General features: G+C 35.3%; 1 protein-coding gene and 1 pseudogene across 6 annotated transcripts in view; both read right to left on the bottom strand.

The window, feature by feature from the left end:
- LOC124827875 (P-loop containing nucleoside triphosphate hydrolases superfamily protein) overlaps positions 1–11,796 on the bottom strand; it is a 36,825-nt gene extending 25,029 nt beyond the window's left edge. For 5 of the 6 annotated variants that reach the window (XM_088100415.1, XM_088100413.1, XM_088100424.1 and 2 more), the window contains exons 1-13: positions 11,577–11,791; positions 11,413–11,502; positions 11,199–11,317; positions 6,355–6,468; positions 6,177–6,258; positions 5,760–5,827; positions 5,605–5,679; positions 5,300–5,445; positions 5,118–5,220; positions 4,736–4,816; positions 4,360–4,428; positions 4,182–4,241; positions 3,942–4,103 (exon numbers count right to left, since the gene is read on the bottom strand). In XM_088100415.1, coding sequence (XP_087956541.1) covers positions 3,942–4,103; positions 4,182–4,241; positions 4,360–4,428; positions 4,736–4,816; positions 5,118–5,220; positions 5,300–5,445; positions 5,605–5,679; positions 5,760–5,827; positions 6,177–6,258; positions 6,355–6,468; positions 11,199–11,317; positions 11,413–11,502; positions 11,577–11,697 — 1,290 coding nt within the window. In that variant the 5' untranslated portion in view covers positions 11,698–11,791. Of the gene's footprint in view, positions 1–3,941; positions 4,104–4,181; positions 4,242–4,359; positions 4,429–4,735; positions 4,817–5,117; positions 5,221–5,299; positions 5,446–5,604; positions 5,680–5,759; positions 5,828–6,176; positions 6,259–6,354; positions 6,469–11,198; positions 11,318–11,412; positions 11,503–11,576 lie in introns of all 6 variants that reach the window. The other variant, XM_088100434.1, reaches the window with a different exon arrangement.
- Positions 11,797–17,471: 5,675 nt separating this feature from the next.
- On the bottom strand, positions 17,472–21,336 carry LOC124827832 (protein tesmin/TSO1-like CXC 3; annotated as a pseudogene).
- Between the last annotated feature and the right edge of the window lie 5,332 nt (positions 21,337–26,668).

Below are 26,668 nucleotides of genomic sequence, written 5' to 3'. Positions count from 1 at the left end.
AACAATATCATCGACATACACTATTAAGTAGATACATCCAACACTCGAGTGGCGATAGAACACTGAATGATCCGCTTCACTGCAAGACATACCAAATTGTTGAACAACACAACTGAATTTACCAAACCAGGCCTGAGGAGACTGTTTTAGGCCATATAAGGATTTGCGAAGACGACATACCAATCCAGATGACTCCCCCTGAGCAACAAAGCCAAGCGGTTGCTCCATATAAATTTCTTCATGCAAATCACCATTGAGGAAAGCATTTTTGACATCAAGTTGGTAAAGAGGCCATTGTCGAAGAGCGGCCATGGCAATGAAGAGGCGAACAGAGGTCATTTTTGCCACTGGAGAAAAAGTATCACCATAATCCAAACCAAAAATCTGTGTGTAGCCTTTGGCAACCAGTCGAGCTTTCAAACGATCAATCGTGCCATCAGGACCAACCTTGATAGCATACACCCACCTGCAACCAACAACAGACTTTCCAGATGGTAATTGGACCAGCTCCCAAGTTCCACTTTCCTGTAAAGCACTTAATTCATCCATCATAGCTTGACGCCAACCAGGATGAGTTATGAGGGACCACTCACAGATTTGGGAATTGACACAGAAGAAATGGATGAGAGACAAGTATAAAAAGATGGAGATAATCTGTGGTAATTAAGAACAGTATAATGGGGGGAAGGGTTACGAGTAGAGCGTATACCTTTACGGAGGGCAATAGGCAAGTCAGACTCAGTTGCTGGAGCCGGAGGAGACACATGAGGCGGCACCGAAAGTGAGTCATGAGGGAGACGATTACGGCGACTATAAACCTGAAGGGGTGGAGGTGAAGGATGATCCTGTGGTGAATGAGAGTCTAAAGAAGGAGAAGACAAAATGGGTGGAGCATCACCAGGAGGATCACATATAAGAGGAATATCAACAGTAACAGGGAGAGGTACAGAACTAGAAGATAGATGTGAAAAGTAAAAAGAAGACTCATCAAAAGTGACATCAGCAGAGATAAAATGACGATTGAGGGAAGGGGAAAAACACTTGTAGCCCTTTTGTGACCATGGAAATCCTAAGAAGACACATTTGTGAGACCTAGGAGATAACTTATCAAGACCAAGACTAAAATCATGAACAAAACATGTAGACCCAAAAACTCGAAGAGGTAATGGATGCAGAGGGTCTTGAGGAAATAAGATAGAATGAGGGATTTTGTTATCTAGGACGGAAGATGGCATGCGGTTGATAAGATAACATGCTGTGAGAACTGCATCACCCCAAAAACGTGAGGGTACTTGACCATGAATAAGAAGTGTACGAGTTGTTTCAATAAGGTGTCTATTCTTGCGCTCAGCCACCCCATTTTGTTGAGGGGTATAAGCACATGAGGTTTGGTGAAGAATGCCATGAGAAGCCATAAACTGTTTAAACGGTTGAGAAAGGTATTCACGACCATTATCACTACGTAAATTTCGAATAGAAACCCCAAACTGTGTTTTTATTTCATTGAAAAAAGATTGAAAAATAGAAAACAACTCAGAACCATTCTTCATTAAAAACAACCAAGTACATCTGGAATAGTCATCAATAAAGGTAACAAAATACTGAAAACCTAAAATGGACTTAACACGACTAGGTCCCCAAATGTCAGAATGAACCAATGAAAAAGGAGACGACGCCCGTTGTGAGACACTACGAGGAAAGGAACTACGAGTATGCTTCCCTAACTGACAAGACTCACACGACAAACTTGATAATGTGGACAACCTCGGGACAAGTTGTTGTAGTTTGGCAAGACTGGGATGACCGAACTGAGCATGAAGAAGGGATGGTGACTCCATGACAACGCCAACATGTGGAGAAGGGTGGAGATGATAAAGGCCATGAGACTCACATCCTGTGCCAATCATGTGTTTCGAACTCCGGTCCTGCAACCAAACAGAATCTTTAGTAAATGAAATAACACAATTAAGAGTACGAGTTAAACGACTAATGGACAATAAGTTGAAGGGAGACCCAGGGACATAAAGTACATGATCAATGGATATGGATGGAAAAATATTAACAGTACCAATACCATGAGATGAGACTCTAGACCCATCAGCCATTGTTACTGAGGGTAAATTATTCGGACATGACAAGGAAGAAAACAAGGACTTGTTACCAGTGATATGATCGGTGGCGCCTGAGTCAAGGACCCAAGGTCCGAGGGAGTGAGTTAGACCAACAAAAGGTGTACCTGTACGTGCAACAGATGCAGATGTAGTGGAACCAGAGTGCTGATGATCCTCATACCATTTGAGAAATTCGTTAAAGATTGCAGGTTTGTCTACGATATTAGATGAAGTAGGATGGTCTGCAGACGGTGATCGGGGAGGTGGATCAGAATTTGCCAATGCTACAGGTCGAGGAGGACGTCCATGGAGAGCATAACATCTATCAATTTTGTGGCCTAACGTCCTTTACTTGGCTTGCGAGACCGACTTCGATCATCACGTTGAGCAGCCATAACAGAGAAATCATCAGTATGAGGGGATGTCTCGGTGACGGGTTTGCTCGGTATACGCAAAAGAGCAGAACAAGTAGAAGTAAAGTTGGGTATGACAGGAGAACCCAAAATCTGATCACAGACATGAGAAACATCATCAGAGAGTCCGTATAATGCCAACAACATGAAGAACTTTGATCGTTGTTCCAATTCTTCAGCAGGAGTGGAAGCAGGAGGTAATATATTATTAAAGTCATGAAGAAGGGCATGAATTTTACCCAAATATTCTGCCATAGGACCAGGATTGCGCGGACCAATACCAGTTAATAGGTCTTGAGAAACACCATAAAGACGCTGAGTGTCATTTGTGTATAACAACTTCGCTTGTGCCCATACTTCTGAACATGTTTCATAGGATCGAAACATTTGTTTCAGTGAGGAGTGAATGGTGGACTTTATAACAATGCATAACTGAGCATCAATTTTCATCCAGCGGGAAGTGTCATCTATGGGAGCAGTAGTCACATTTTGAGTAAGATGATCTAAGTACCCTTGACTCTTCAACCAAAGTTTGATGTCGGACGCCCATGTTGCATAATTTGTGCCATCTAACTTGTCAATGGACAAGTGTACATTCACATAATTGGTATATATTGAAGGATCAGAAGATGAGCCACCAATAGAGGTGTTTGTAGACGAGGAAGACGCCATAGAGAGGGAGAAACCCTAAAAATTCAAAGTGCTCCGATTGACGCAACGACCACAGATCCAAAAAGAGGGCGAGGAGGCGATCACGGCAGTGCTGATCGGCGGCGGAAAGCTCCGGCGACGCGCCGGCACGCGCGGCGGCAGCGGCGACTCTTGTGGCGGCGCGTGGAGGCGCGTGGGAGGTCTGTTCGCCGCGATCTTCGTACGACGGTGGTCGCCCGGCCGAGACGATTCCGATGGTGTGGTCGCTGGTCGATTCTGGAACTCCGGCGACGGCGGCGGCGGCGGCGATGGCGGCACCGGCGACGGCAGCGACAGCGGCAGTGATGGGTGCCGGAGACCGTGGAGTTGACTGGAACTATTCCTGTGCTCTAGATACCATATGAGAAATAGAGAAGATTGGGAGAAAATATCCCTTGTGTGTTTTGCATACACATAGGGTAATTTATTTATATTGTAAGATATGGGCCAATGCCCTTAATACAGAATAGACTAAGCCCAAATAACAGAAACACACATCTTAACATCTAACAATTCTATTTAAAATATATAAGATATTCATTATTACTTGTTTTATTTTGTTTCCTTTATTAGTTGATGAATGAAGGAATACACTTTAATGTAATATTTCTATATAGGCGGTAATTTTACTACATATATTTGTAGAATGTATCCAAAACATAGTAAAATTAGCTTTAATGACCTGGAAAAAAAAATTAAAAAGAAAACATGGCATGCTTAATAATACCCTTTTAATATGCTCACGACTTTCATCCCTATTTGAAAATAGAACCATTGAACTCAAATTTTCAATTTTCTTGGCTTGTTCCTTTACTCTTTTTTCCCATTCAGCTTGAGCTTTCTTTTCCTCCTCTAGTTCCAAAGCTATGCGTTCCCTTTCCAGTTCAGTCTGACAAGATAAACATTGTAAGATGCAGAATACACAAAAAAAAGATTTACAATTAACCCAAAAGAAAAATCCATAAACCTGTAATAAAGTATTTCGAAGGCTCAGAATCTCCTTTTCCAAATGCTCTGAATGAGAACCCTAAAAAAAAGACCAAAGCATAACTATGCCAACATTTCAGGAATTAATTTTTTTGCCTACTTTCTCTCAAACAATATGCTCATCAAATATAAAATAGCAACTGTAAAATTTGACCCACCATCAATTTGGAGCGAAGATCTTCAATCTCTTTCTTTTGGCGCTTTAATAAAGCAGCATCGGTCAAAATCTGTGAACAAAAACAGAGTGAGAAAATTACTCTGAGAGATGCACATCACTTCAGAACCAAATCATACAGAATAAGACAGAAGGCAGAACTGCACTGCTAAAGTAAATTGTAAGAGCATCTATGTATTAATAATGGAACCAGACTGCAAGAGAAGATGCAATGAAAATATACTTGCTATGAAGAATAACTTTATTGACAAGAGAAAGTAACAGAGAAAACAACTTTGAAATTGCAAGCAATACAAAAAATAAAGAAAAAAATCAAAATAAAATAGCCCTAAAAACAAGGGAAATGGATTAGACGAAACCTCATTCACTTGAGCACAATTTGTGACACGCAATGCTCTACTTGCGAATTGAAGGCTGCTTTTAGTTTCATCTGTATGTATCTGTCATATAACAAATGTTATAAAACAACTAAAATGAAAGAATATTAAAGGGTAATTTTTATGCTCCTTCATAAAATATGAAATGTGATCATAGGGTGTGCATAGAAAAAATACAGGATATTGATCTGTCTGACAAGTGATAGCTAGGAAACTTAATTCTTAGATTAAATGGATATTAATCAAGTGATACACAAAACACCTCGCAATATTGTAGCTCCAAACAATTATTTCATTGTAAAACGTGGTAGCCGTTAAACTCACAGATATTTTATTTAAGAGTGTCAACAAAGGAATACCTTACCTGCGCAAGCGTGATATTACATATTATAGCCGTTTTAGCATTTCCTCCTAGAGAAGGTTGCAAAATTCGAGTCAGCTTACTATCTCGATATGGAACATGACCCCTGCATAAGATATTATATTTTCTTCTTTCCTCATTCAAAAATTTAAATAAAAAAGCTAAATATAATCATTTAAACTTACCCTTGACTTTCAGCACCTTCACTCAACTTTTTAATCACGGTTCCCAAAGTCATTAAGCTTTTGTTTATGTGAGAGCCTTCTTTTAGTCGAACACCTTCAGCACCAGTTTTTGCAGCACGCTCTGACCCAGCAAGATCCACTAAATTCTAGAAATAAGAAGATAACTATTACCAATACGAAAAATTACACAAGAATAGTCATTTGAAAAAAGAGAAAAGATAAATGCATGTGAATAACAATAAAAAAATGGAAAAACTTTTCCCCTAAGAGAATACGTGTTACTTAAAAATGTGACATTAACATACCAACACTGATACACGGACAGCATCACAAGAGCTGCCACTTTCTTCATCTTCGCTTCTATCCCTACTCTCAATTATCTATTAAACACAAGATACTAATTAGAAGCACCTAATAAAACGAGAAAAAATAAATTATCATCGCCAGTAACACTTATTACCATGCGGAAAATAGTATGGGACCTACTACTGTACACATTCATATTTGTCTCTCCAATATGTCTATGAGCTGATACAATTGCAAATAACATAAGAAAATGTTAGTCAACCATTACAGGTAGCAAAAGATATACTAAAAAGTACAGTTGGTATAAATATGGTGTTTGCTAGAGGGAGATAAAGCATGTCTAAAAGATAGATACTTCACAAATATAGCATACTGCAAAGTTAACCCAAAGCATGCAGAATCACACAAAAATTCTACCCAACAAAGGAACCAAAGAAATCAAGTTGAAATTGCCGTTCTCTTCCATTTCAATAGCAGTATAAGTTCAAATATATTTGAATGAAAATTTAAGCTACAAAAAAATGGAGAGCTAAAATGCAAAAACATAAGTAAAATGCAACAGATAAATTACATTCTCCAAACTCCATGAGATTAAGGACTTGTTGAGGAGAGGCAACAATTTCTTCTCGCAACCCCGCAACATATATCCCACGCTGTGATTTCAAAGAGAAACTATATAAATATTAATGAATACATATATAACACCAGTGACCAGATATGGACAAGCTTGCAAAATATATGTAATCAACCTCTAGATTTTCATGAATCTGCAGTTTTCGATGTTCAGGGGCCAATAAATCATTTATCTCTTCATTGTAAATCTCCATGTATGACATTCTAAGAAGAAATTCTCGATCCACGTCCTAAAATAAGTATTAAGAAACAGTATTCCAAGAACTATGAGATCAATATCAAAAAGAGATCGTGAAAAAATAATAAAAGTTAACAATGTTGTCAAAATTGTTGGTGTATGAGTTACTGTAGTCCACAATAGTACAATTGTCTCTATTGATAACCAAAACCTAATATTTTGAATCTTATTGTAATAAATTTACTTGAGAAATATAAAAGAATAGGTAATAAATTTGAGTAAATTTTCCTATCTTGGGATCTCATATTTATAATAACTTTGGATACATCATATACAATGAATGAGAGAGAAGAAAAGAGTATCTCAAAAGATATATCCAGTAACTAGGTACAACACAAAGCAACAAACACCTTTACAATAAATTCAATTTAAGACTATTTATTCTAACACTCTCCTCAAGTTAGCATACAAATTGTATGTATCATGCTTGGAACAAATAAATTCAAGATCTTCTCAAGAAGTTTGTTAATTCATCTATAGGTTCATCATTTGATCCAACAAACTCAAGGCAAATTTCCTTGGACATCAACTTTTCTCAAATAAATGACAAACAATTTCAATGTGTTTAATCTTCTCATGGAACATTGAATTGGAAGTGTTGAAATAAAAGAGAGACATTGAATATAATCCCCAATGTGTATTGAGCACATAGGGTTATGCATTTATAAATATAAAAATATAAAGAGATGGGCCTAAGCCTGTTACATCTAACAGGAAGCAACACGGAGAGCAACTTGGTTATCACAATACATCTTCATTGGCTAAATCTAATTCTTGGAGAAACTATTTTACCCATATAAGCTCCCAGGTGACGGATGTTATTGCTCTATACTCAACTTTGTGGGTAATTAGGCAACAAAATTTGTTTCTTGCTTTCCAAGAGATAATATTTCCTCCAAGCAAATCATAATACCCTATAATGGAGCATCCATCCATAGGAGAATCAGCCTAATCAACTTCACATTATCCAAAGATTTGGGTATTCACTTTATCTTCATAAAGTAATCACTGCCCTGGAGCCTTTTGGAGATATCTTAGACTATAGGTGGCAGCATTCTAGTGATCAATACAAGGATTTTGCATTAATTGACTAACAACATCAACTGCGAAAGACAAATCCGGTCTAGTAATAATGAGATAAATAAGTTTTCCAACTAATCTTCTATATCTTTCGGATCAAAGAATACTTCTCCTTCTTCTACCATTAGTTTCTGATTTCGATCCATGGGACAATCCAGTGGTCAATCACTCATACCTATTTCTTTTAGGATATCCAAAGCATTTTAGCTTTTAGAGATTACAACTCCTTTCTTTGTTTGGGCAACTTCTATACCAAAAAATATTTGTTTGTGTGTGTGTGTATAATGTAGAACACGGGACACAACTTTGTGTACGTGTGTGTGTATATATATATATATGTGTGTGTGTGAATGTGATTAGAAATCTAATAAAATGTTTATTATCTAACAAATCAAGAAATTTAAGAACCTTTTTTTCGGTGAATTTTATATTTTCAGTGTCTAATCTTCTAAGTCAACAAGTTTTGACTGTGTGACTGTTAGCATACAATAGTCGACCTGTATTAAGTCAGATTGTTTGTACAGCAGTGATATTATTTTCTTTCCTTTATATGTACAGCTGTAAGATTTTGTTAGTATAAACAGAAACATGACTCTTATAAATACCTATATTGTACATACTTCAAGTTGTTCAGAAAGTAATAACCAGTTTCTATCATTGTTCATACTCTCCATTCTCTCGTTCAATTTCTCTAAGATAGTATCTAGAGCTTCTTTTTCATCGATCCAGGCTTCCTCTCTGATTGTTTGATGTTTGTCGGTTGGTTCGTCGCTCTTCCGCATTTGTCAAGTGCGTCTCTCGTTCGAAGCTTACGTGCGTTCTGATTCGTCGTTCGCGTTCGTCACTCATCTCGGTTTGGTCGTAGTTGTTCGCGTTCGACATTGCGACCAGTTTAATTGGTGGATTCGTCTTCGTTTTGCATCTCTCGCGTTCGTCTTCTCTTTTCGAACGGTTTAATCGGTTGTTTGTTTCGCTTCGGTGAAAATTCTGTTTCATTGGTTTATTTTCTCCGATCTGGTATATTTTTGCTCTCGGCGTATCACAGTTCACGTCCTGCACTGTCTCAAATCTCGTTTTCTACCAGTAATTGCTTTCGTTTTGGTGTAATTGGCTTACGCTTGAATTTCTAATTGCCTCTACATCTTTTACTGATTCTGTTGATTAATGCGATCACTTATATGGCTTCACCTTCGTTTCCTACTTTGATAGCTGAGAAATTGGAGGATTCGAATTTCTTGCATTGGAGACAATATGTTGAACCAGTAATTAAGCCACAAACGCTTGTGGCTAATCTTGTTGTTCCTGCTTGTTATCTCACTGAAAATGACCGTCTGGCTGGTATTGTGAATCCTGACCATGAAACTTGGGAGGTTTAGGATCAAACTCTCCTTGTGTGGCTTCAATCTACTCTCTCTAAGTTTGTTTTATCCAGGGTGCTTGGTTGTACTCATTCGTATGAAGTCTGGGAGAAGATTCATGAGTACTTTAGCCTCCAGACCAAGTCTTGCACCAAACAGCTTCGCACTGCCACGAGAGCTGTTAAACTTGATTCCAAAACAATGGAGGATTATTTGCTAAAGAATAAGAGTTACTTGATGAGCTTGTTGACGTAGGTGTTCCTGTTCAACATGAAGAGCATGTGACGCTATTTTAGAAGGTCTTCCTTCTGATTATGCGCCAGTTGTGTCTATTATTGAAAGTAAAAAGTGTGCTCCTTCTATAGCAGAATTGAAGCGTTGTTGTATGGTCATGAAACCAGATTGACTCCATATGTTCAAGAGACACAGTCCTTAGTCACGCCTTCTCCGAAATACACTCAAAGCACTTATTCCCGTGGGGGCAATCAGCGAGGTGGTTTTCATGGCTCCTCTCGTGGAGGAGGAAGTTCTGCTCGTGGTTGTGGTCGCAAGTTTGCCAATTTTCAGTGCCAAATCTGTTTAAAATTTGCCCATACAGCCAATGTTTGTCACTTCCGATCTGACATTTCATTCCAGCCACATGAACCTTTGTTTTTTATTGATCCAGTCACTCAACAGTCCATTCCTTACTCAGTTGGTTCCTACAAGACTTCCAACACATGGACAAATCCAAATACTAAATCCACTGCCACTGCTGGTCCTAGTGCTATGATGATGAAAATTGTTTCTCAAGGTACTGACAATACTTCCTGGATACCAGATTCTGGTGCCAGTTTCCACGTTACTAGTGAGCCTCTAAACATTAAACAAATGCAACAGTTTGATGGACCAGATCAAAATTTCATGGCAATAGTGCAGGTTTGACTATTTCTGGTGTTGGCTCATCTTCATTTGTCTCACCTTTTTTATTCTCGAGTTCTGTTTCGTTAAAATCATTTGTTGTTGCATGTTCCTTCCATTACCAAAAACCTCTTAAGTGTTAGCCAGTTTGCAAGGGATAATTATGTTTCTGAGTTTCACTCTGATAAATGTCTTGTTAAATTTCAGGGAACGAAAAAAGTCCTTCTTCATGGAGTTGTAGGACCTGATGGATTCTACTCATTCACTAATGTTCATCTTTTCCCTCACTCATCTTCATTGTTGTGCTCTCCTCTGTTCCCTGCTCTTCTAGCTCCTGTTTCCTTTGCAATAAATATTGATAATAAGTCTGTGTTTGACAGAACTAGTTTTCGTTTGTGGCATACCAGATTAGGCCACCGTAGCAGTCATGTTATGAACCTTGTATTCAAACAATGTAATCTTCCTTAATATAATAAAGTTGATTCCAGTTTCTGTAAATCTTGTGCTAGAAAATCTCATAGGTAACCTTCTCATGATTTTGCTTGTCTATTCTCCTTTGGAACTTATCTTTACTGATTTTTGGGGCGCTTCACATATTACTTCTCATGCAGGATACAAATATTATGTTTCTTTTGTTGATGAAGAATGCAACATTGTCAGTTTTTCAAACTTTCAAAACAATGGTTGAGTTGCAGTTGAATTCTAAAATTAAAAATGTTCAATCTGATTGGGGTGGTGCGTTTCGTCCTTTCATGCAATGTTTAGCTCATCATGGCATTGTTCATAGACTCATATGTCCTCATAATCATCACCAAAACGGAGTCATTGAACGGAAACATAGGCATATATATTGTTGAATTAGGCCTTACTTTGTTACATCATCCCTCTCTTCCTTTGGGGTTTTGGGATTATGCCTTTGTCACTGTTGTATATCTATCTCATAATATATAAACACACATGTAACATAATATAATATAATAGCAGAGTCACTAAGGTCTAAAGTTCTATCTTTTCGGCCCAGTTTAAATAAACCTCTACATAAATATCTACATCTATACAAGACAGACAAAAATAAGTGAATTGAACTTCTGCACTTAACTTTTATGAAGCTGTCCGGTTTAACTTAAGAGTTTGCTCGGAACACAGAAGCCCCAAAAGCTCTTCTAGCTTGAATTGGATCTAAACAGGCCTTACGCACATAAGTTGATTCTAGCTAATGGAAAAACACAATTCATTTGCTTTCTTACTCCTATAAGTGTGTACAAAGAACTGTATCCAAACATTGTTTATATCAATTAGAATTCAATTTCAATGGCTTTGTGTCGCTTTTCAACTCTTGTTACTGGTTTTGTCACACAAAAAAATGAAAGTAAGGAGTGGTTACTTGTTGAATGATTCGAAACAAATCGTTAACAGAGAGAGGAATGACTCCAGGTTCAGCTTTCGAGCCTCGCATCGTGTAAGTCTTCCCACTGTTCGTTTGCCCGTAAGCGAAGACAGTGCCTACGATTAACATCACAAACCCTAAGTTATTCAATCCAACTAATTTACCAACAGCAAAATGAAGAAGAAAGCAAATAGCAAAGCATGCTGCAAACCGTTGAATCCCCGAACTGCGGCCTCCACAATATCCTTGGTGCGAGCTTCGTAGACTTCCGCGGTCGCACAACTACCGCTGAATATTTGGTCTGCGAAACATGAACTGGGTTGAGAACGAGATTTGCAAGAAGAAGAAAGTGAAGAGAAAGCAAGATAAGAGTACCAAAATCAAATTTGGACAGGTTGGGAATGGCGATGGAGTTGCCGGAGATTCTCCAGAGACTTGTTTTCGCATCATCTTGAGAGAGAGGCTTTGCACGGACGCTGACGTGAATCTTCTCCATTGCAATCACAGTCCTAAGCAACACCTCAAATTTAATTTTAATTTTGCTTTTCCCGCCTTTTGTGACGAATTAGGGCTGGTCTAGTTCATATTGAATGTGAAAAATTTGAAGGGCTTGGATTATATAATCACAATAACTATCAAAAATTGGAATTTTTTATTATTATTATATATACTATGGAAGCACGTACGCTCCTCCGTGTGTCCCTTTTCATTTTATTATTATAAAAATAAAAAATAATTATTTTAACTATTATTAAATATGTAAAAAATTAGATACAAAATTATATTTTTCCAATTCTATCTTTATAATTACTATTTTTTAACTTTAAATAATAATTCATAGAAAAACTATATTTCAGTTTTATATTTTAGTAACTACTTTTTTAATTTAAATAATTATTCATTATAAAAAAATTATTTATTTTTTATCATTTTAATTACAACTTTTCAAATTTAAATAACTAATTATAATAAAAAATTATTTATACAATACAACTCATAATATTTTTATTTTGATAATTAAAATTTATTTTATCTATAATCATATAAACATTTTTTTCTAGTTTTATCTTTTAATTATTATTTTTAAAATTTAAATAATTCTCTTACATTTAAAAATACGTAAACACATGGCTCGTAAAATTGATAAAAGAAATAGATATTAAGCTACCTGTTACCCATGACTTCTTTATTTCTTCATCTTAAAAAAATAAGATTTTTTAGATACTAGGAAAAAATATTCTAAATATTTTTTTTTAGAGCCGGAAGCAAGTGGATAAATTCCCCTTAAAGGTTTACATTTAAGTAACACCAGTTGATGAAAATTACTTTAGAAACAAGTAAAATTCTGGGGTTTTTTATTCCACAATTATTATTCTTAAAAATAAAAAGAGGGGGTAATGAATATTTAAAAAAAAATATCAAAAGAAGTATTGATCTATTCTGTAATAAATATGAACAGGTACCAACTATTCATCAAAAATTTTATCTACAGATATTCGTAGGCATGAATATTTTTGTCATTCTTAGTTGTGCACGTTGATTAGTATAAGAGCCTAAAAAGCAGAGTCTTAGATGTAAAAGAGTGTTTTAAATAATGAGACTTGATTATTTCAATGATAAAAAGTTTAAAGTATAAATAAAAATTTTATAAATTAGTTTCATTATCTAAAACCATACCATCTCTCTAGATTTATGTTATTAGAGTTGTCCACCCTTTCTCTAAGATTTATGATTCTCAGTCCATTGCCTAAAGAACATAGATCGTATGAGTGATCCTTGAAACAAGGTCTTCTACTTCAACCCATTCGTTTATGTAAAAGAGTAAGTTTATTTTTTCTCTTTTCTTCAAATTGTACATTTTTCCATGCATGTGAGCTATCTGAGCTTGTATATGACTTTTGAGTTTTCTATAAGACTTTTTGCTAACCAGTGGTTCTAATAGTGTTTCTTGATCATGTCTATGTTGTTCGTAGGAGCAAATAAGGTTTTCTATGCTTGTCGAGTTGTCTTAGGACTGCTAGTGTTTGTTGGCCATCAGTGAAGTAAGGGAAGTTAGATGCTTTAGTGCGTAAGTTGTGTAAGGCCCGAGGAAAATGTAGTAATTAGGGAATGAAATGATTTTGAGACTTGAGTAGTATTGGTTGGTAATTGATGTTTAACATTTAAGCGTTTCTTTTTAGAATTATAATTTCAATGTTAATTAACTAATGTTATTGTTGATTAAATGGAACACATTATTGGTATGTTGTTATTTTGATTATTTGTGTGTGTAATATTACCTATGTGATGTGTTGGCTTGTTTATAGAAGGATGGGTTAGGATTGGATGGGTGTAGGTTCAATTATAGAAAGAAAGAGAGTTAAGGAAAACTTTTGTTTTATTGAATTTTAGGCCCAAGGGTAAAAGGGTCATTTTGCCTTTATTTAATGTGGTTCATAAATTAAGTTAAGGGGTGTAAAAGGAAAAAGAATAAAAATAAAATCAGAAAAAAAATAGAAAGATTATGTGAATAGTTGTGATATTTAGTGGTTATTAATATTTTAGAAAGTAGTTAAGAGAGGAGAGGAAATCTTAGTGGTTTTAGAGATAAAGTGAAATATTTTATTAAAACCAAAAAGATACAGATAACATAGAAAAAGATAAAAAGGAGAAGAGAGAAAAGGGTTTGCACATTGTTACCTTAATTCTAAAAATGAAATTGAGAGAGAAAAGGGAAAGAAAAGACGTTTTCTAGGAGAAAAAGGAAGACTTGCAGAAAACCTTAATGCAAGGGAGGATTTGTGGTGTTTTTGAAGTTAGATAAAGTTCTAGTATTGGCCAAGGTACAGGGAAGCTTACCTTTGTTTGCTTGTTTGTTGTATGTTATATATTCTTGATTATCTTGATTGATAATCATTATTTTGATACATGTACATGATTATGATTATATGTAGATATTGTTGGGTAAGGGTTTGTGTATGCATGAGGATATGATTTATGTAATATTTGTGATAGGTTTTCCCTGTGAATGTATGTATGATTTTGATGGGTTATCCCATAATAGGGTTTGAAGTTAACGGGGAACAAAGTTATGATAATTGGGGGTTTTACCATGCAAATATATGTTATATAGATTGTATGGAAATCATATGCAGAATGTTGGGTTTGGTTGGGTTGTAATCTGCATAATGATTAGAGCTGTCAAAACGGGCCACCCGGCCCGACCCACTACGGGTTGGTCACATAGTGAGTCAACCCAACCTGGCTCATTTATTAGCGAGCCAGAAAAATTTTGAACCCGGCTCGACCCACCACGGGTTGGTGGGTAAACGGGTTGACTCACTGGCTTACTTAATTACAATTTTTTTAAAATAAAAAAAATTACAAACTTTCTATAATACAAATCTAAACAAATTTCACTCCCAACATGAGTGTTTAATTAATTTTGAAAATAAGGAACTTAAATAACTTTTTCACGCAAAAAAAAAATAATAAATATTTTTTTATAAAATTAAAATTAAATTTTAATAAAATAAATTTATGTAGGTGGGTTGGTGGGTCAACCCGGGCCACCACGAGTTCAACCCGCATGAGCCGGGTTGAAATTTGACCCGCATAAAAAAAATACAATTTTTTCTAACCCAACCGGGCTCAAACCCGTGGTGGACCGGGTTGACTCGCGAGTTGTGACCCATTTTGACAACTCTAATAATGATGGGTTTTGAATGATTTAAGTGATGTAATGTATGTATTAAGGTCTATTCATAAGGGTATATGATGCTTGAATGCATGCATGAGGTTTTGGGGGAGTTTCCCTCGTGATTTAGATTTGTTGCATGTATGTTTGAACACTAGAATTCTATCCAGGATGTGTTTCTATTCGCCAATAATCGATTATCATTAGTTATAATTGATTATCTGTGCGTTTCGAGAATAATTAATTATATGGGATAATAATCAATTATCCTTTCATGCGTGATGAATTCTGGTGATTTGCTAAGTAGAAACATTAAGATAATCGATTAGAATTAATGATAATCATTATCACAGTGTATTTTGTGTACATATGTGTGTTTCGAGAATAATCGATTATCATTTATGATAATCGATTATCCCAAAGTATTTTTACTATAAACAATGTGTTTTGATGAAGAATAGAAGTGGATCAAGCCTAAGGAGCTGTGGAACGTGATGATAATCAGATAATGAGATTAATGGATATGTTTAGGGTCAGGTTTGACTTGGGGTTGAGATTGGAACATGATTAAGTGTTGGGATGTACCTAAGTATGTGGTTGATGAGCATGAGAGTGAAGGATAAGTCTACTTGTTGTACTTGGTAAATCTTGGTGTTGTCTGCGGATAGGTGCTCCCTTTTGCCTTGTGTGCATTGGAAGGGTTGTTCGGGTATTAAGTCTTCCTTGTGTGGGAGTGAAGGTGTTTTCCTTGTCCTTGTGTGGCAGGATTACATGTTCCTTAGTTGGATTGCGGGACTACTCGATCGTATCTGTATAGGGAATCTACAAATTGGGTTGTAGGAGCAGTTACAGTCAGTGAGGTAAGGTACATGAGTGTGGTTGATTCTTTCCCCAATAGTGTTATGGTACGGTGATGCTCATGGTGTTGTTCATGGCTTGGATAATCATGATGGTGGTGTATCTATGATGATGATCATGGTATTTGAGATGCTCCATATGATGCGATGTTGATAGCGGTATTGCAATAATGGTTATAGTAGGTAGTTAGCCTAGGCGCTAATGAATGGATAGACCGATGGTCTATGTGTGAGATGTTAGTGATGACATCAAGGTTCAAGGGTTAAGGATCGAGGATTGAAGATCAAGGATCGAGAATTGAGTAATTCATTATGATTAAGTTGTTATGTTAAATGATTATGAATCTTGTTATTATTGTTGGGTATGGGGTGGTTTATTGTTGATATTTAATATGTTTATATATTGTTATTATGATTGTTTCATTGGTAGTTTACCCCATACATGTTTGTGTTTTGTGTGTTATGAATGATATTATTGGTGAAGAATGTATAATATATTATATATGAGGAGATGATGTTACAAATGGTGTTGAAACATGATAGATGTATGAGATGACAGAGAACAAACTTGAGATTTAATTGTCAAGGTTTTTGAAAATACATTTTGCATTGTGTTAAAGTTTGAAATTTACTGGTTTTTGAATAATCTGTGACACTTTAGAATTTGGGGCGCTACAAGTTGGACAATGTTAGTTCAATGTAGTGTGCTTGAACATGATTGTTGTTTTGTGTTGAATTGTATGATGTGTTAAATTGTTTTAACTGAGTTTTGATTGTGCTTAGTTTATGGTGATTGATAAAATTGGGGAATTGGCCATTTGGTGTTCGTTTTGCCATTAAAAACTATTTTTGAACCAAGCATTGAGTCAGGAATAACAATTTGATCATCTGAACATGTCTCTGGTTTCCCAAATCTTAGATTTGAAGTGGAAATTTTCTAATATAGTGTTTAGCAGGACTCGTGTGGTGTTTAACGCTAGCTTGACATTTTAGGTTTAGAAACATTTTATCTTCAAACTGCCGAGTGCCACTTTTCCCACTGAGCGACCATTTGCGAATGGTTTGCCATTAAGCAATGATAGGACAACACTTAGTGTTACCTTCCACTATAAGTTTGAGACCATTTTTATTCTATCTTGTTGAGCGAACAATTTTACGAAAAGAATGACATCGAATGTCATGTTTTCATGTTTTTGGTTGATTTTTTTGGTTGTTTAAGTATTTATATGTTCTTTTGATGCTGCCAATGAATGTAATGACAGTGTGATTATATATAAGACAAATTTTTAAAAGAAAAATAAAAAGTAAAAAAAATGATATTAAATAAATATAAAAAAATTGTGTTAAAATATTTTATTAAAAAAAAAAGATAATGAAGGAAGATGCAACCATAATTTCAATTTTGCAATGGACTTTACAGAACCTATTTTGCACAAACGAAGAAAATGGCGCTAAAATGGAAATATTCTATAACATCTTGTAAACAAATAATATAATTTTGTCAAAATAACTGAGACAATCTTACGTTTGTATAAACACTAACTTTTCGGAGAGAGCTTGAGGCCGTGGATTTAACTTTTTCGTTAAGAGAAAACTGACATTGTGGTTATTCATATGGTTGGAGAATGTGGTCCCTTACTCTGACTGTCACCCAGATCTTCATTGTTATTACTTCAGGAATCAACGCAAGGAGACAATGGAAAGAAGGAGCAGATTGCAATATAATTCTCCTGGCTCTCACAAGACCAGTCTGGGGAGGAGAAACTCGTTTTTGACAGACATGAGAGATGAAGCTTCTTCAATTTCATTCCTGCTATCTGATCCAGGATGATGTAAGTGTTGTGTTTCACTTACTCTACTGTTCGGGGTAAGTGGTGAGAATCTGGAAGAAGAAACAGTTTTCCACTGATTACTGCTGCCGTGCTCATCTTCAGAAGATTCAGAGTTCTTTGAACAAGATGAAAACACATTGACAAATAGTTTCCAGAAATAACTCTGGATTTTGCAGCCTCCTTGCCTTTGCTGCACAAATGTATAAAGCTCAATTTCCATAATTTTCTTTATATCATCAAACCATTGGAAACGACCGTGTGTCAGCATTTCTGTCAGATAATAAAAAAAAATGTTATCTATATTCTATAATTATATTTATATATTGTGTGACACCATTTTCACTTTTTTCTTAAGAAAAAAATACTAGCATGTGTACACCAAAAACAGGAAATTGTTACCTCTATATATTAGTGTAGAAGTATTGATGTTGGAGAATTTACAGTGAAAACCATCTTACTCAGAGCATTGCAATGGTGGCGCTGTAGGAATGAGTGGCCGTAGATCATAATCTGTCTCGCTTGCCACCATTGCTGTACTCGAAGAATGTTGAGATGAAACATAATCTGAATTAAGAAAAAAAAGAAAATGTGTATTACATTAACAACATTCAGGAAGAGTGTTACTTAACAGCAAGACCTTCCAACATTCATTTCATATGACTCTTATCAGACAAGTACATAAAATTCGTTGGTGCATCAATAATTTACAATAGCTATTCATAATATAAAACTCTTGCCTTCTTTCTTGCCATAGGAATTCTTACAACCCTGACATCCACATCCACTAGAGCATCCAACTTTAGCCTTTTTCAAATATTAGAAAGAAAATGGTGATATTAGCAGATACACGAGATTAAAGGGGTGAAAATGTTGAGCATGAGGAAATTGACATAACACACAACCTGATAACATTCGCAATACTTTTTCAGACATGTAGATCTTTTGCATTTGCAACCTCTTTTGTGTCTTGCAGAATGTTCCTGTTATATTTATAAGACGAATCTATCGATTCATTTTCGGTAAAGAAAAAATCAGATATCAGTGGCAAACGGTACATTCTTTGACACAAATGGTACCTGATTGCGGGATTCAATTTGTCGTCTACACTCCAAGATGATCCCTTCATATTGTGGTCTGTTTAAGCAGTCTTCGCAACCACACGTGCCAACGCAGTAGGTTCCAGCATTAAAACACTCACAGTAACTGCAATGTGCTCAAATAAAAAAGACATATACTGTGTTATATCATATAAAATGAGATACCAAAACATACACAGATTCACTTACAGTTTTATACATTTACTCTTCTTACAGTTGCACCGTCTACAGCCACCTTGATTAGCAGGGACTGATGTTTTCTTCCTGAAGAAAAATGCAATATTTGGTAATGCAACTAAGCATATAAAGAGTAGAAATCGTGAATTATTATAAGATAAGATCACAAAAGCTGACTTTTTCTTGCCGGGGCTAGGCGATTTGTTGAGTTCCTCGGGGTTTCCAGCACCCGTAGCATCAAGTTCATGACTATCAATTCTAGCTTCAACCGATAATTCCCCACTGACATTAGACGAAGGTATGGATCTCTTCATGTTCATCCCTGGTGAATTATGTGGTAAAGGTAAGTTTCCACAACCTTGCTGAGGATACACGGTGGAAGTAACAGACTCAACCAGCTCGATCCTTTTCACGTTGTTTGATGTTGCATTCAGTTTTTCATGGGAATTGTTACTTCCAATAGCACTGGAAGCACCTTCCTCAAATTGTAGGCGGCGTCTTCCAACTTCATGGTACTTCATAGCGGCCTACAGTGATTGTAGTAATAATTATTATATATCACGAGAAAATCTTCATAGACTCGAAAAACAATGTAAATTCCAGACAAGACAACCTAACTATAACTCTTTATCCTACGAAAGAACAACAAAATCCAACTAAATGTTAACCCAACTCCAAAGGACTACAACGAAATAGAAAACAAGTTTGATTATATCAGAGCCATCTTGCAAGATGTTCTCTGCAGTTATAAATGAGGTCAGCACCATCTAATTGTGAAAAACTTCACATCCTTTAAGATCCTGCACAGGATCAGGCATCCACTGAAGTGTACAATTTTCATGATCCAATCAATAATTTTCTACGAGCAGAACTTAAAAGTATGTGAATCCTTCAAGGAATTAGAAATATCTAAGTAACACTGATCATCAAATGATGTGATATATGTTAAAATTATATATACAGACAGCAGGAACCCGTTGTTCACCTGAGGAAGTAGTGGATCATGACTATATCGTTTCTCAACATCACTGTATACTGGTATCTGTTGATGAACCTGGCTAGAATCCTCTGATAGAGGCAAAGATTCTTTATCACCAAGACCATCTTTCGTGCCAGTGTTTAATATGTTTGACTGAGTTGGGTAACTAAGTGATGTTTCAGCTGCAACTGTAGATTGTTGTTCTACATCTTCGTCAGCAAAATACATTTGATCAATATCCCCTGGATCAGCCAAATATTTATACATAGACAAATTGTCTTCATAGTGTTGCGTATTCGCGTCAATGTTGGCGTCAAAAACCTTTCGAGTGTCAATTATAAACGTCTCTAGCAGTGGCTGATGAAAATTTGATTTCCAGTAATATCCAGGAGCTTCACCATTTTCACTTTGAGATTCTTGTGTGCTGGTATGAACAAATTTAGTAAGCAAACAGCAAGTGCATTGTCAATAAACAAACAGGTACACACAATTGAAGTCACAAAAGAAACCTTTGCATGAACTGTCTTTGACGGTGACTAATACTTGGAGACTTGAACACAAGGGGTGGAGAATTGAGCCCTATAAAACTTCGAGTGCCATGTGAAGCCTTGATGTTTATTGGTGATAAAGAGCTTACATATCTAAAATAAGAAGATTCCTGAAATTAAAAAGTTGAGACTTGTTCATTTATTTATTATTCGTTATCTGATACAGCAATTGAAATCAAATAAACCAGTCTGAAACATCTCTTTGCACTTCAAAGAGGTTAAAAAATCAGGGTCAGACCAAAATCAACATGTAAAACACAATGCATACAACACCCATTAAAAAAAATATGATCTTTTCTTTCTCTCCGCAATTCACTTTACACATTAATGTAATGTGGCTTCAAAACTTTTAGAGTGCAGAACACCATCACTACAGCAATTCTAGGAAACAGAGTCAAAGCCATTGAATTTTAGTCGCTGTGACTTCAACTTGTATGATTCACGAAACCTTAAACTTGTAAACGAGTGAGGTCCATCTAAATTATACAACAAGCACCATCCCAAGCAAGCTTGTCGGAGTAATTCATGTACCAAATAAATTCAATTCGCTTATTCCAAGATTTCCAAACCCAACGTTAGTCTCCAATGCAATATGATCAGCAAACAAGAAACGAAAAAAGAAAAAACCAAACAAGGTTTCATTCATCACAGTATGCAGAAAAACAACTCCCAACCCAAACCCAAAGCAATTCGAGATTCACTCAAACCCTTAAATAACCAAGAACCGCCAAACTAACTGTCTCAAATAAACAAAGAAACACACAAAAACAGCCAAAATTCTTAAGGCTTCCAAAGCTCTAACGAAAATGACCACCGAAAAAGAAAAACAAAAGCGAATTTTTTTCACGAAGTGAATGTTAAACTAAGTGAATCTACTTCTTCAAGGGATTCCGGTGAATTTTTGTTGTTGTTGAGAGCGGAGTCAGAAGAACTGCCATTGTTGTTCTTGGAAGGGTCTGGACAATCCATCGTTATGAAAACAACTAACTTTCTACTTCTTCTTCTTCTTCTTCTGTTCTGCAGCGATTAACCCTACACTATATAAAGATTTTGCTTGATTTCTTTATTTTTTATGCTTTTAATTAATAATTAATATCCAAGGCTGTAATCGGTTCACTGAAACGAATGATAGGAGCGAAAAGCGGCAAGCGGAAGAGTTAGTTGCCACGGCGAAGTTTTAAATGGGAGCGGGAAATCGCTCTCTCGCCTTTTCGGGTCGGGCGGGTTTCTCACTTATTCGGGTCAATTTGTTTTTCGTTTTCATAATCACGTGAGTTTAGGTCAATAAAAATAATCGCTATAGTAATACACAACAATAAAAAATAAAAGAAGAATAATTTATTTTACTAGAACTAAATACATACCTAAGTTTTTTTAAAAATTAAAATATACCTTTATTCAATTCTTACTATTGTTCTTAGCTTCTTGTAATCTTATCAGAAGGGAATTTACAAATAATATGAATAAGAACTAAAATAAATTAAAATGATATAACGACTAAAATAGATGGTATTTATTTTCTGTACTAGAAAAGTAAAATGATTTTAAAAAGTCAATCACAGGATATCAAATATTAGAAAGATAAGATTGTGAGTTGTGAGAAGGTGAAGGATTTTGAGGAAATGTAATATTTATATGGTTTTAATTCTAGACACTGAATCTTTTCCGTTTGAATTTTAATAAATCAGTAAAAAAACAGATTTGTTATCGTATTAGATTTGAAATATTTTCGAAATTATCTATTGCGGGTAATTTCTACAAAAAAAATGTATTTGTTTATAAATTTGAGTGTTTTTCTGTTTAGAAAATATTTAAGGATTCATTTTAGAAGGTGGGATTTTTCCTCCTTCTATTATTCTAATTAATTTATTTGTATACTTTATTCCTACATTCTAATTTTTACACATGATACTGAGATCCTTTTCTAAAATTTCACAACCTTTTTTTTCTAAGTTTGAATTTAAAGTTCGACTTATCTTGAACTTCTTGTACTTCTAATTTGATTTTGAAAATATGTTACAACCTTTTTTTGGGTCTGTTTTAAATCTCCATCAGAATAAAAAAAGACTTACATCTTTATTCATTTCTCTTTGGAAAAAGGAGATCTATCATGTTTTCCAGATTAAAATGACTCATCCTTGAACTTGAATTTTATTAATTTCAGAAATATTATTTTGTAATTTTGACAAACGTGATGATGACCCATGCCATCATGCAAAATTTTAGGAAAAGGGAATGCAAGATAAGACACAAATAACATGGTCCCAAAATAATATAATTCTCTAGAGTTACGTTCTTCGTCAAACAATCAACTTGTACAATATTCTTGTATGATAAATGAGATTATAAAATTATTCAATAACTTAGTTAATTTATTTAAAGAATAAGGTAAGGGCTTGCATGAACATAGAAAAACATATTTTTAGTTTAAAAAATAGGAGAAAGAAAACCTGACCAATTCTCTAATAATCAAACATTTAATAGATACCATGAAGATTCAATATATTAATGAAAAATTCTATCTTTGAAAGTTGTGATCGTTGAAGCATGGATGAGATGGTTGAGGTGGTAATGGACATCATCGTACCAATGAGTAGAGAGGTTCACTTTTATATTCTCAATCAAATCCGGGTTTGTTGGGTGCATTTTTTACGACGCGCTATTGCTCAAGCTTTTCATTTCTTTATCTAACTTTACACGCCAAGGTTAAAAAAAGCTACTTATTTCGTTAGGCTTATAGATGGTTTACTCTGGTTTTGGAGAGGGTGCATCTACAAATAGATTTCCACTGTTTGCAGGTGAAAACTATCCCTTTTGAAAAATCAGAATGAAGATTTTCTTGGAATCAGTTGACAAGGGTGTTTGGGATGATGTAATCAATGGTCCTTATGAGCTTACAAAAGTGGTAGATGGTAAGATTGTGCCCAAGAACTTTGCATAATGGAATATGGATGAAAGTAGAAGAGCACACTACGATGTTAAGGCCAAAAACTTCATCTCCTCTGTACTAAAAATTGATGAATTCTTTAGGATATCCACCAGCACCACAACAAAAGAAATGTGGGATGTCCTTGAGGTAACACATGAAGGTACAAATGAATCGAAGAGGGCCAGAAATAAGTCTCTAGTCTAGGAGTATGAAATGTTTTGAATGAAAGCTGGAGAGAATATCTATGATGTTCAGGAACGGTTCATACATATTGTGATTATGAAAAGTCTAAATAGAAATTAGCAACCAAAGGTCACTACTATATAAGAATCAAGAGATCTTACTACCATGACATGACCACTATGTTTAGGAAACTAAGAGAACATGAGCTTGAGTTAGGCAGATTAAAAGAAAAGGAAGAAAGTGAACAAAAAAACTCCACTGCTCTCAAAACTACAAGCAAGAATGTCTCAACAAAGCAAGTTGACAATGCTAATTCAGAGTCAGAGATGTCTGAATAGGAAATTATGAACATGATGGTAAAGAAATTCTCTAAATTTATGAACATGTAGGTAACTCTAAAGGCAATAGAAAGAAGAGCAAAGCCATGATTCCTACATGCTATGAATGTGGCAAAGAAGGTCATATTAAGCCAGATTGTCCAGTCTTGAAGATCAAACAAAGAATTGATGAAAAGACCAATCAAGACAGAAGAAAGGACAAGCAAAGAAAAGCCTGCATTGCTTGGGAAGATAGTAATACAAACAACTTTTCAAGTGACAATGATCAAAGCTTGGAAAAAGAGACAAATCTATGCTTAATGTCTGGTTCAGTAAACTCAAAAAGTACTGGTTGTAGTTTTGATGAAGAACATATAGAAGACAGATACTATCAACTTTTAGATGTTTCTCAAGAACTGCATGTTGAAGCTATGAGATTACAATACAAGGTTAATCGATTAAATAGTAAAAAAAAGGGACTTTGAATATAGAATAAATAACCTTGTTGATGATAATGCTTGTATGAAAACTGAAATTGATAATGCTCTGTAGTCTGTTAAGAATGCCAAAATTGATGTAAAAACTGTTGTTCAAGACTGTACTGATTGCCCAACACACATTGAGAAAATTGAATACTTAACCAGTACATTAGCTAAATTTACTCTAAGAAGATCTAATCTTGAAGCTGTGCTAGGGTCTCAAAGAAGGGTTATCAACAAACAAAGCATATATTATAGTGCTGAAAGTGAAAGAATAAATTCAAAGAAGTTTTGTGACCTAAGCAAAACTTTATCTATTTCACGTTTTTACTACAATACTATTGGTCATACTTCTAAATCTTGTTATTATAAGAAAGTTGGTATTCCCTAAGGGAAAATTCAAATGGGTTCCCAAGAAACCAACTCCCGCCACTAACACAAAAGGCCCCAAGTTCATTTAGGTACCGACATCCAAACCATATGATTCTTTTGCAGGAAAGTAAAGGGAACTGGAGGCACAAAGGACTCAAGGATAGCTTAAAGGATTAATCACACACTTCTTGAGTTCTACAAGTGGTAACAAGAGTTAATACTGTCAAATCATGCATCATTCATTTCACTGTAACATTCATCTTGATGTATGTTGAGATTTGTGCTTGTGTGGTGTGAAATCTTGTATGAAAATATGTTATGTGAATTTTAACCGATTATATGAATAATGTAATCGATTAAACTTTTCTCAATATTTTCCCTGTTTTTCAAAAACCTGAGATTGGTCGTATTTTAATCGATTAAGGAACTTATATAATCGGTTAGAGACTTTGGGAAATCGATTAAGGTTGGGAGTTTTTTTTTTGTGATTCAAATTTAGGGTTTCCCTATGAACTTAATCCATTAAACGAAAACCCTAATATGTTAAATTGTTCATCATACTTTCACCCTAAATCACTCTCATACTCTCTCTCAAAGTCACTCTGCTTCAGGTCATCCATTAGATTCTTTAAAATGGATTCCTCATCTCAGTGAAAACGCATTAAAACAATTGGTCGAAAATCTTTGTATGGCGGTCCCAATCTGGATGGTTGGATCAGTGAAGAGGAGGCTCAAACAAACTTCATTGACCATTGGAGGCTGAGGAAAATTATACCCCACAAATATGCTATATTAAATTTCTTCAGGAGGAAAGATTTTGTATTTCAAGAATGGGTTGATAGACAGGGGTTGAAGACCTTCGTGGAGATGATTGACCCATGGTACCCTGAACTAGTGAGGGTCTTTTACTCAAATTTGAGAATCAGTGATGGAACACTTTGTTCTAGAGTTAAAGGTGTCGACATCAAGTTGACTGATGATGTCTGGACTACTATCGCTGGCTTTCGCCCCAGGGGTGAGAAATCTCACCTTGGAATTGATGGTTTGCACAAATTCTCTGTATACCAGGATTGCCTCAGAAAACTAAATGAACCAAGAGACTACTCTCTCTATAGAACTGGCGGGATGAAGAAAGATGATCGTCTCTGTGCTTTTATCATTACATGTATTCTTTTACCAAGAGGCAACAATCAGGCTTAGGTAACTATAAAGGATATTTGTTTGATTCATGCCCTCAAAGAAACTATACAAACTGATTGGGCGACAATTATTTCTAACAATATGCTCAAAGTAACAAGGCTGAAATCTACAATTCTACCTTATGCAATTTTCATTTCTAAGGTACTTCAATACTTCAATGTTGATTGTGTGGAAGAATCATGTGAAACTTATAGCAAGAGGAATATCATTAACAAAACTGCCTTGCATCACACGAGTCTTCAGCATGGACCAGATGAGTGGACTTTTAAAGATGAAAATCAGGATGAGGAAGAAGAAGCACCTGCTGGATCATCATCTGCCTCCTTCAGGCCTAAATCTGAGTTTGAAAAGCACATGGTCAGGCAGATCACTAGTACAAAAATCGCGTACAATGTCGAATATTTTGGGCTTTTAACGGCGAATTCGCAAACGACGTCATATCAGGAGACGTTAAATTTACGCCGAGTTTAAAAAATTCGACGTTAAATTAACGTTGAATTTTGTTATTATATGACGTTAACTTAACGTCGAATTTTGTCAATATTCGACGTTAATCATTTTTTTTGTTTTTTTTAATTAATTGTGATACTTTTTACAACTCTACAAGACCTGAAAAGCAAAAAAAACAACAAATTTCAGTTTTTGGTATTTTATAAAGCATAAACTATGAACGTCTAGTGTAGTATCAACAACAAACAATAATAACCAACAACAAACAAGTTCAATCAAACAACAACAATAAACAAGTTCAATTAAACAACAACAACAAACAAGTTCAACAAAAAAAACAACAAACAAGTTCAACAAATAAGTTCTTCAAA

Source organism: Vigna umbellata, chromosome 1 (genome assembly GCF_029865625.1).
Source record: "Vigna umbellata cultivar VRB3 chromosome 1, Vumbellata_1.0, whole genome shotgun sequence".
In the NCBI taxonomy this organism is placed as follows: Eukaryota; Viridiplantae; Streptophyta; class Magnoliopsida; order Fabales; family Fabaceae; genus Vigna; species Vigna umbellata.
The sequence above is the reverse complement of the archived record's forward strand: the minus strand, read 5'-3'. Positions and strand labels throughout refer to the sequence as shown.